Source organism: Mycteria americana, chromosome 4 (genome assembly GCF_035582795.1).
Source record: "Mycteria americana isolate JAX WOST 10 ecotype Jacksonville Zoo and Gardens chromosome 4, USCA_MyAme_1.0, whole genome shotgun sequence".
NCBI lineage: Eukaryota > Metazoa > Chordata > Aves > Ciconiiformes > Ciconiidae > Mycteria > Mycteria americana.
In genome coordinates, this window is record NC_134368.1 from 90,081,358 (window position 1) to 90,092,907 (window position 11,550).

At 38.4% G+C, this 11,550-nt stretch overlaps 1 protein-coding gene across 1 annotated transcript in view; it reads left to right on the plus strand.

The window, feature by feature from the left end:
- CCDC158 (coiled-coil domain containing 158) overlaps positions 1-11,117 on the plus strand; it is a 35,110-nt gene extending 23,993 nt beyond the window's left edge. The window contains 6 exon segments of the mRNA XM_075500527.1: positions 58-183; positions 2,205-2,368; positions 5,441-5,508; positions 7,055-7,267; positions 9,737-9,838; positions 11,041-11,117. Coding sequence (XP_075356642.1) covers positions 58-183; positions 2,205-2,368; positions 5,441-5,508; positions 7,055-7,267; positions 9,737-9,838; positions 11,041-11,117 — 750 coding nt within the window.
- The last annotated feature ends 433 nt before the right edge of the window (positions 11,118-11,550 follow it).

Sequence of the window (11,550 nt, forward strand, 5' to 3'; positions counted from 1 at the left end):
CTGTTTATTCTGCTTAGCTCTACTTGCTTATTCTGCTTGGCTCATGTTTTTCCACAGGAGCTGCAGGGCCCAGGCTACTCGTCAGCTTCTGCTTCAGGCAAGCTGCGGCACATAGTACCTCTTTCCCGCCTGCACTCTGCTGTTGTGCCACCTTCCCTGAACTTGGCCAGCTGTGCCCCTCATGTGAGTACCTGCCTCAAAATGGGAAGCTGCATGGGAAATGGGGATGTTCCAAAGAGTAAAAATAACATGGAATTTCCAAATGGGAGGGCATCTGGTAGGAGTGTCCAAGAGTGAATTCTTAACACCAAAGATGAAATAATTTTCTGTAGCTCTTGTATGTTGTGGCCTTTCAGATTTTCTTTTTTCCCATTTGCAAAATACATGTAAAAACCAGCCAGACAATAAAAAATTCTATAGATTGAAATAGGAGTTACCTCTATCAGTAGTAAACTTTGTAAACTATTAAAATTGAAGGTAGATACCTGTAAGCAGTTTGGTTTTCACTTTTTTTTTTGCTAGTACTTTACTTGCTGTAAATCACTTATATTTGGTAGTGAAAATAGACTTGTACATAGTTTCTGATAAATTTCATCATCTGTGGTAGCTTTTAATACTTAAATCGTTCTGCAAGCTGGCCTTTGCCAATTTTGACCAATTTTATCCTAAAAGACACATCATTGTCCTTCCTTCCTTTTGTTTTTGTACATCTGCATTTAGATTTAAATTAGAGGCTAGTGTTGTTCTAATTTTTTGTTACAGAAAACATCAACTCAAATCTTTCATGCAAAAAAAAAATCTTTTGGAATTTTATGTATAGATTTTGTATAATTCTCCAACAGGGACCTGATGTATATCCCGCAGAAATTAGTAGAGGTCTTTTCATTAATTTTTACCTCAAAATCTGTAGGAGACTACAAGTTAGTGCAGCTATTTTTCAGTAATACTTTCTGGTTTACTTTCTGATGTGGTGGCAAACATTTACATCAAGGAACAAAGGATAGTTAGTTCTGTGAAATCCCTGCAGCATCAGGCACTCCCATTCCCTTTTCTTTGAGTTAATCAATTTATACTTCTGAGGATAAGGAAGGAAAAAGGACCAATTTTTAATGTAGTACTATGGTGAGGACCTAACAGGCTGTAGGATAACTTGATTTAAGGTCTCCTTGAATCCTCTTGGTTCCTGCATGATTAGATATTGTACAAAATGAAGCAGCTCCAACACTTGAGACAGAAACCCTACCTGGTTGATAGCCTGGTTTCTTTGCCGGAATGTGGGAAAGAAGGATTTGGTCTGACTCAGTATCACATTGACCCATTATGAAGCTGAGGATTTGTTCTCCATATAAGCTCTGCTGAAACTAGTGTATTCCCATTGGAAATAACATTTTTTTTCAATTAAAACTTGTTAGCAAAATGTTTCTAGCCTGTTCCATCCACAGATAAAGCGTAATTCAGTGGGAGCAGTGCTTTGAACATGTGAAGTGCTGAGTAGTCTGAAAAATCCAGTTCTTCACAGAAAGAAAGGATTCTTTGAACCAGGCCTTTGCCTCAAGTCCTGATCAGTAAAATGAGAATAATATTGCACTTCATCTCAGAGTATGGCTGTGACAATAGTGGTTTATATTTGCAGACAGCTCAGCTGTTATAGATATGAGTGCTTAGAAAACACTCTGATATACTAGTATTTCTGTCTTCAGAGCTGTGTTTGTGTACTGTACAGTAATACCTGGGATCGCAGGTTAAAAAGGAGAAAACAGAGTTGTCACATAAGCAGAGATTATTGGTTCTGAGTACTGAAAAAAGTAATGGTTGTATTGGGTGGGGGGAAACTTTCATAATTAAAGGCTTATTCTAATGTTTTTGACCTTGAAACAGTAGTCGTAACCTTTTTGCAACATTTATTCAAAACGCAGATGTTAGCCGTGTTCTCCCTCAATCATATTTAGTTGCTTTACACGTTTCTGTCAGGTAACTTTCCAGATAAGAGTGCAATCATATTCAGAGAGTATTTTAACAGTCTTCAAGTTCTCATGATCTAGCCTCCAACACTTCTTAACTAAAATTACAAAAAATCTGCCCTGTTTCTAACTGGTAAGACAAGAGTAGAGGGGGAAAAACATGTGATTTTGGATGAGTATAGGTAAGAATTGAAAAAGAGTGTGCCTTTATAAATACTTTGTAACTGAATGATTTTATTTCAGATGCCTTCCAAGCCAGGCATTTTGGAGGAAGAACCGCTGCAGGATCTAAAGAGGATTCTTCAAGAATTAACAAGCTCAGACAATGACATTGTCTCTGTGGATCTTGGCAAGGATGACAGCAATGCTGGGAGAAAATCACCTTTAGCAACCATGAGGAATACAGTGTAAGAGTAATATACTGTTATTTCTGTTGTGTGCTGTGTACTTGTATTGCCTTCTGAAACTAGGATCTGGCCATTCGTGTGCTTCAGGAGTAGTGTAGGATGCCTTTTTTCAGGAAAGTTGGGTTTACAAGTAAGCTTGAGGTAATCTGAAAGCTTCCAAAGCTTCTGTTGTTTGCCAGGTTCCTCAGATGCTTTAGGTGGCAGGGAAATAGAAGGTGACTACACCATTTGCCTTAATTGCTTGCTTTTTGGTGTTTCTGCTTTTATTTTCATTTAGAACTCCTTTCTTCTTTTTCTGCCTTGCGTAAATATTCCTTCTCTCATTGTTGAAGCAGGCAATTATTTTTTTACCAAATAAATTATAATTACAGTGATACATGAAGTTGCAAAATCAATACGGCACAAATTCTGATGTTCCTAATCCAGAACATAAGGATACTTCGTAAATGAAAATATAGTTCATGGACTTTGATTAGGATCAAATTTATTTAAACCATGATGCTTCTCCCATAATACATACTGGTGGAACAACATCACATCAGTCCCAATATCCTGTGTATTCTGGGTTTTTCTGCTTTTCCCCCAGGTATTTTTATTGAACAAAAGATCTGCCTGGTATCAACATGCAAATTTTTGACAGCTTAAATATAGAAGCTTCTATTTCACAACCAGAAAAAGGATTAATGCACAGAAGTTGGTCTGCCTGTCTGATTTTTTAAGTAGTAAATGTACTACCTCTTCTTACCTTGACTTTGCCTATCATAGATAGAGTCCTTTGGAGGCATGACAATCAACAGTGTCCTTTGGCAGCCAGTACTATATGATTATTGCCTGTGTTCTCCGTTTATGGCGGCAGTGGGAGAAACTGTTCTTTTCTACATCTGGTTGCAAGCTTTTATTGTTCAGACCACGTGGATTTTATGAGAATTTTTGTCCCTTGCAACAGCGTTCTCTTGCAGAGCTGAAATGAGAATGGGAGAATCCTACACCTAATCATCCCTCAATATACAAAGCTGTCTGTCAAAGTACATGGCTATCTCAGTGCTGTTGGTCATGCTAGTTCTGATGTTGCCTTTCTACATCCTTCTACACAGAGACGGTGCAAGTAGAGGATGCGCTGCTGTCTTCAGCCTACGATCAGATCCTTGCAAGAGGTGAGAAATCACCTTTCTGAAAAGGTCACGGACAACACAGATACATATGTTGATCGAGTGAATACAGTAGGATCATACAGACAATATTTTGAGAAATGAAAAGAGAGTTGTTGTAGAAAATGGATTTAAAAATTGGGAAGAAAATAATTGTTTATGTTCTCGTAAAGACTAGAAGTTCCTTGTAGATCAAAATTCTGAGATAGCTTAATGAAGTAATGATGTGTAAGATGCATTGACCAGGCTTGTGTCCTTAATATTCAAAGCTCGTGTTTCTCCGTACCACAGAACTGGTGTTAAACAAGTGAGAAGGATTACCAAAAGGCATTCATCACCTTGGCATTTTCTGTAAAGAAAAATGTGGTAACAACATCCACAAGACATTGCTGAAGTCCGTAGAAGTTAATTAATTTCCTTTTAAATATGTACTTTATTAATTAAATAGGGGACCTTTACCAGAAGATATACAAGTGGTATATTGAAAGCTGGAACAAGATGCTTCTAGGTAGCTTCAGCAGAGCTAAGATTTTGTTGATTGTCTCCTGTGAAGACTGAGATGAAGCGCAATTATTATTTTTTTCCTCCTTTGTTCCCAGTGCCTTAGTTAAAAGTTGTGCTGTATCCAGAGTTACCATATCAGAATATAAGATGCCAAATGGCAAGTGCCATTTGCTATAAAATCTTACTTGCTTTTTTTATTTCGTCTATTCCAAAGCTGAGGTTGTCACAAAAAGCCTGACAGAGCAAGAAGGTTTTGTATGATAAAGAAAGATAGCACTTTGTATGCTTCAAGTATGCGTAGCAGGGGGAGTTTGTATAGATACAGATGGATTAGCAGAGCTGCTGGTGGAAATGGAGTGTTTCTACAAAAGGTCAACATCAGATTCAGCAAGATTTTACTTCTCTGGAACACTTCCAAGTGTCTCTCAGTGCTTATACTTAAAGTGAGTCTGGCTGTTTTTTGGAAATTAATCCATGATCCATTTCCATTCTCTCATCAAATACCACTGTACTCTAAGAATTTACAGTGCCTGAGAAAAGACTTAGGTCCAAACCTGGAAAAGGCAAGAATTTATGTTTTGGTAGTCATCTGATGCTATTAGGTGAAATATGGGCTAAAAAGCACCTAATAACCAGAAGCTGGTCTGAAGAAGCAAAATAGAAGCACTGTTGTGTGAGTAACCACAGGGAAGACTGCAGTGGCATTAGTTGTCTAATGCAGAAGTCTATTGTCTTTTTTCCATCTTTATGACTACCCAGTATTCATAACGAATCTAGTCCTTTATTTCCCAAAGATATCCATTACTTCAGTAGTCTAAATTCACTGCAACTCTAATAGACTTTTTTAGTGAACTCGTGTAACGATTTTACGATGCCTTTTCTTCACTATTAGAATGTGGCTGCCATTGCACTCTGCTTAAAAAACAAGTTTATCTTCTACAAATGTGAAATGTAGCAATCCTACTGGCATGGCTTTTGCTGTGATTTTGACAGCGATATGTTTTTCCACGCAGGGAGAGTGCAGATAGAGACTCTGCTACTGAAAGCATCTTGGAAAAGGGTACTTTCAGACGGTGAGAAGTGCTTTCACTTAGCTGAGTAACCTGCTGCTTAAAGTACTCATTTGAGATTCAGTTTCTAAGGCTTTTTTAATACAGCATCAGTCCTTAGCTTGTTTGTAGTGTTTTATTCATAATGCTAAAAACTTCCTGGGAATTACAAAACAAAGCTGTGATGTTACTTTCATCCCTCTAAGAGCGAGCTCTGGAACTTATTTACATTGTTTGCTTTTCATTTACATGTATAATGTCTGGAGATTACATATGAGAGCTTCACGTTCTCACTGTGGAGGCTAGCTAGCATTACCAAAACTTAGCATAATACTTCCAGAATGCAAGTTTTGCCATCGTTTTGCTTGCAGGGATCCTTCATGCTTACATACTGCAGATCTTCAGTCCCAAGACATTACCCTGCCCTTTACATCCCTTGGTAAGTTTTCACTGGCCACATTTGAGGATGAATGTGCCGTATCGATGTCAAACCGGAATATTACAGAATATTACAAAAAATACAGTCCAAATACAGTATATTTTCTTAGGTCATTTACTCAAATACCTCTTAGCAGGTGCTATTACGAAGTCTCTATTGCACTCACTGCAAAATCTGTATCTTGTTGCAAACCAGCTCCATGGAGGCTGATACTAGAACACCTAAAATAAATATGTTCCGTGGCAGTTATTCATGAATAGCGATAGTCTTGTGTAAGTGCCATGGATAATATTGTCAAATTTTTGGTGCTTAAATTTAAGCTCTTGAATTCTGTATTCAGGTATCTAAATATGGATGTGCTTTTGAGAGGAATCAGGTCATTGCAAATTCTGTTGATTTCCTTCCAAGTACTGGGTAGTCAGTACCTTTTAAAATATGGTGACATGAATCTAGTAATCTAAACAGAAATATAAGGATATGGCTTTGGGCATCAGGGTTTGACGACTAGTCTTAGCCACCTTCTGTTTTCTTGCCCATAGATTATCCATTCTGTGAATTTTCTGTGAAAATTACCTGCAGATGCTGATACATTTAATTGTTCTCTCTTAGTATTTAAGCCACTGTGCTTCACAGATAGGCTAGAACTCCTCTGTTTGTCCTGAGGAGTAACTGCTATAAAAACTCCTCTTTTTATATTTCTGAGTATTCAAGAACATCTCCTGGATAGTTACCATCAGCCTTCTAGCAAACATACTGGAACATCCAGGGATTTTTCCTAGCTTCCAAAATAGCTGCAAGCAGCGTTTTTTACATAGAAGACTCGAGAAGTAGTTGAACAAGGGGAGTTTGTTAGAAACCCCCCCGAATTATTTTCAAGACATCCCAGGAGGGGTGTTAGGAGGAAGGAAACAGACTATGGGAAGAAAAAGAGAAGAATTATAGTAAATCTTCCCCTCATTAGTTGCATGCAACCTCCTTTTTTTTCCACACACATGATGTGCCATACATATGAAAATATGTTAAATAGTCTGTTAATTGCATATTTCTATGCATATCTTGTCTCTTTTCCTTATGACTCTCTTTCTGCCAGGAATTCAAAGCATATCAATCAGTTATTGGAAAGGAGGGAAATGGCAGACCAGTGTAAGCAACATTGTTTTTTCTGCTTCTTATACCTAAGTAACAAGATGCAAGTCAGCAGTAACGTACGGGGAGTCTTGGGTTGTTAGCAGCTATGATACTCCCATCAGGCTGTTTCGGAAGTAAACATGAAGTCACTAGCCAGCAGAAAAAAGCAGGTCCTACTTTCTCCTAGGCAGTTTTACTGGCCATTCTTCACATGACAATCACTTTTAACAGAAACAAGCATGTTTTGCAAAGAGGCTATAGTCTCCTGCTACCTTGGGTACTAATAAGGAATGGAAAGGATGAAAGAGTGCAATGAAGGGAACCCAACCCTGTAACTGTTACAGAGATAATGTCAAAGCTCGTATGGGGGTTTCTCTTCAGGTGTGTGCTCACTGCTCTTTGCTTGGATATCTCCTAGGAGGTGCATCCATCTTCTCAGCAGCTCCTCATTATACATCCTCCCCCAAGAAGGTCTCTCAGGAGGAGAGATACAGAGAAAGGTCTCCAGTACACTTGCTATTAACTGCTCCACCCGATGACCTTGCAGCTGGCCCTAGCGCCTCACCAGAGCACAGGCCATCCGCAAGGAAGGTTGGCTCTCCAGAGCATGCAGCCACAGTCCCCCACATAAGTAAGTCCGGGCCCATTTACTGATCCAAAGAGCTTGGCTGGGTCTCTTCCCAGCCAGTACTGTAAGTGAGTTACAAACAGAAGGTTAAATTCAGCCATTCAGCAATTCTGTAGAAACCAGTGGAGTCCCACCATCATTCACTGATACAGTCTCTTACAGTTTATGATTGTGGTACCCATACTTCATACTGCATTTATTTTTTTTATGTACCTTTGTAATACGTCACTTACAGAATCCATTCATGTCGCTGAACGTAAACACTAGTGATTCTCAAATGTACAGGGCTGACGTGGGATTGATCTTGATCTTCCATTTGTGGTTCCAGCAAGTGCAATTACAGTATGCAAATTTATTGAAACATATCATTTTAAAGCACTGCTTTAGTGCTTCTGGCCCACTTACTTAAAAGTGACTTGTTCTTGCTTACATCAGCCTGCCTTTGCCCAGTCACAGTTCTGTTCAAGTAGAAGGGTTTTTTTGTGATAAATGAATTGTGAGTAAAATGTAGCAGCCAATTAATGTATTATAAAGAGAAAATAAATTCCATACACCACTAAATTTAAGAATTGGTAAATTGCTTTATTCAGGTGAATAGACTATAGAGATGCTTAACATCAATATTTGCAGTAACAGGCAACACAGTTGCCTAATAATAATATTTTTAGTAGTTGTTGTGGTTCCTGTAACACATTGAGAAAAGTTCTGGGATTTACTGAAAATATTGATGTAAGGCTGTGTCTGTATAGCTCTTAAGTGATAAAAATAAGCTTTCCTGCATCATAAAATATGTATGAGGATGATGAACATTTTCAAGGTAGTCTATTAATTACCTGCCAGCGAGCCAGGCTGTCAGGACTGCTTTATCACATTTAAGTGGCAGAAAGACCCCAGAATGAGTAGATGCAATAGGAAAAACAGGTAAGCAACTAAATTTTCAAATAATACTTACCGAATGCCATTTTTAAACATTACATTTCTCTATTTTGCAAGGTCTGAAAATACGATTTGTCTTAGAGGGCACATAAGCACTGGAGGTAGGATTGTAATAGAGATGCTGCACACCTAGCTCTAAGCTAGTTCTGGTGCAGGCAAAAATCTAACCATAGCTGCAGGGAGCTCAAAAGGACTAATGTTTCCTGCTTCTCAGGTAGGATTTTTTTTGTAGGTTCAACCTAACTTTAGCATGTCTGTATTGTGTTGTTATTTTATTAACGCAGACTTCTCCTCAGTCACTTTATCTTTTGCATTTTAGAAACATCAGGATCTTCTCTTTATGCAGAGTGGTATCTAAAACAGCTGGGCTGAGCAGCCATTCTGACTCGAACATTAGCATCGCTGCTCATTGACCTTTGCTTCCCCCAGCCGTCTGGCTCTGCGAAGATGAAGTGCATATTTCTTAGCTAATCTGTATTTTTAATGCGTGTTTAACAACTGAGAAATGCCTGTTCATAAGTAGAGCGCAAATGTGCGTGGCGTTTCCCCATCAAAGCGCCAAATTGGCTATGTGAGTGAGTACATGCAAATTTCTGTACCTGTAGAGCAACACAACCATCCCTGCAGTGAGCCTTGGTTCTGGATTGCACCTTTTTCAGGAAACACGCAGGCTTTGTGCTGTGGATATCTCTGCAATTGGACATAAACCCCAAATTGTTTCCATATAGACCACAGGAGATCTAGCAGGTCACAACTGTAACCTTCAGTCAATTGCCAATCATTGCTCAGTTCAAAGAGAAAGATAAGTGGCATCACTTTTTTTTTGTTGTGTTTTGGGGTTTTTTTGTTTTGTTTGTTAATCTGGTCAGCCAGTTACCTCCATCTCTGGCTCCCCCCCCCCCCCCCCCCCCTTCTTTGAGAATTGATGACTACAGCAAAAAAATGAAACCGTCCAGGTTCTGGTCAGAAGAGGCTCCAGGTGGGAGACTAGTGGTTCGTAAAGTGCTGGTGTGACCTTGTCAGTCTGCGGGTCTTAGTGTTCAGTCAGACAGGCACAATGCCTATTGAATTCTGCACTGGTCTGGATCTTCAAAGACATAGAATTTCTATTTTTATTCCTGGCTTTAGTAAGTTACATCTTTCTGTACCTTAGTTTTCCATCTGTAAAATGCAGCTGACACTACTGCCTTCCTTTGTACAACTCTTGCAGTTTTAATGGCAAAGAGGGACTTGGAAGTTGTGGACATAAATGCTATTTTAGTAACATAAAGCACTTTTTCTCCATTCCCCAAATGGGGAAATTTATAGGCAAAATAGAAGTGTGGTTGTATTTTCTCTTGAACAGAAATACCACTAAGTATAAATTCCTGTTAATAACCTTGTCTTCATACTCATTTTATTTGCTACTGGAAGTTTTATTGTTTGAAATTTTATTTTCTAAGAACTTTACTTTAAATGGAATGTTTAAATAATTTATAATGACTTTTTTTTGTTTTTAATCTGTGATAACATACTGATGAATAATTTTCTCACTAGCTTCTCCGCCTGTGGAAACTAGTGAGAACACACCTAGGAGGCTACAGGACAAGATGGAAAGCCTGCAAAACCTGGTGGAATCATTACAGATAAAAAACCAAGGTGCCAGAATTTACCAAAAATATTCCTATTTTATTTAAAATACCCACACTCTCCAGAAACTGTTCTTGTTACTTGCCAAAGCACTACCTGTGTTTTTGCATGAGGTCAGTTTAGATGTGCCTGTTTTACTAGCAGTACCCACTTCTACATTATCCTGCTCCTAGGAGAGTAATTAGATTAACTCCACAATGCACTATTGCTTAGCCCCTTAATTCTAATAAGCTTCAAGATCCTTAACATTTCAAACATGGCAGCTGGTCAGGGGTGCCCTCGTGTGCTGTCGTGTCCAATTAAATGAAATTTTTAACAAGCTGATGACTCTTTCATGGAAACTGAAAGATACTGACAGCAGTAGACTCCAAAAACATAGTTTCCCAGCAGTGGCCTCAGAAACATATCCTTTCCTCCTGAATTTTTTTTTTAAATCTGAGATTACTACAGTGACGATGGAGAACTTTTCACGTTCTCTTCTTGCTCCCTTTGAAGTCACTGGTAAAATGCTCATGAACTCCTGTGATGGCAGGATGGCAAGTGAGATGGAATTTCTTTTCTGTGCACTTTTTCTTATTGCACATTCCCATTGCTTCCACTTTGCCCCTTTAAGTCTCGCTGCATAGATTTGGGAAATTACTGTTTCCCCACATCATACAGTGCACACGTGTCAGGGACATACAAGTGACCTGATTTAGGTAAAACTAATTAAATTATTTATATAAAGTATAAGGTAAGTGATCTCATTTTTATTCTTTGCCATCCATTAACATCTTCAGTTTCTATATCCACATAAAAATAGATATTCGTATCTGTAATGTATCAAGAGTTACTATATAAAAGGAGTGGGGGAAGTCTTTTATGTACACACTAAGTAAACCCGTTTCCCTGAGCGTTGGACCAAAGGTATTAATTTCACACCATCCCATAAGAGAGATTCTGAAATCAATAGCATTTCGCCACTACTCCAGCATTTGGTGCTTTGGCTTTGCAAAGCAGATGAGGTGGTGCCTGTTTATAACTAGGTTTATCTATTCTGTTAAGGCCCTGCATATAAAGAATTGCAAATTGAAGTTGCATTTATAAGGGCCTGATAAATACAGTGTAACATGCGGGAGGATATTACAATGCTTCAGGTGTCTGCACCTGAGGCCTCAATCATTTTAACCTAAGGTGGTGTTCAGATAATCTGTTCTTGCTGTTATTTTCAGCCATGTCATCAATGATCAGAACTCAGGAAATGAAGATAGAGAAAGCAAAGGAAAAGAAGAAAAAGCTATCAAAGTGAAGACTCCGTATACATTAGTGATTACTCTCACGTATGTACGTTTTGTCTAAAATACATTATATTTTTAAAGATTAATAATAAAAGTTCTTACAATTTTGTAATTCCTGCCTGGAAGCATGACACTCTTACAGTTTTTACTTTTAAATGAGTGGGAAGTACAGAGGAGCAGAAATACATCTAAATACAGACTCTTTTCACTGGCACACATTTTCAGTAGCTGTGTGCTGTGAGGGACGCTGGCCACAGGGTACTGCTGACTGCTTCAAGTTCCAGTATTTCTTCTGTGTGTTCTGGATCTTGCACACCACTTCAGGTCCTGTTTTTAGAAAGTTAGTTTTGAAATGGTTTGTTGGGCATTTTTTTTCATTCTAAAATAAATTGGTTTCCCCTCCCTCCATACTTATTACTTCAATAAATTCTGATTCATCTGGAT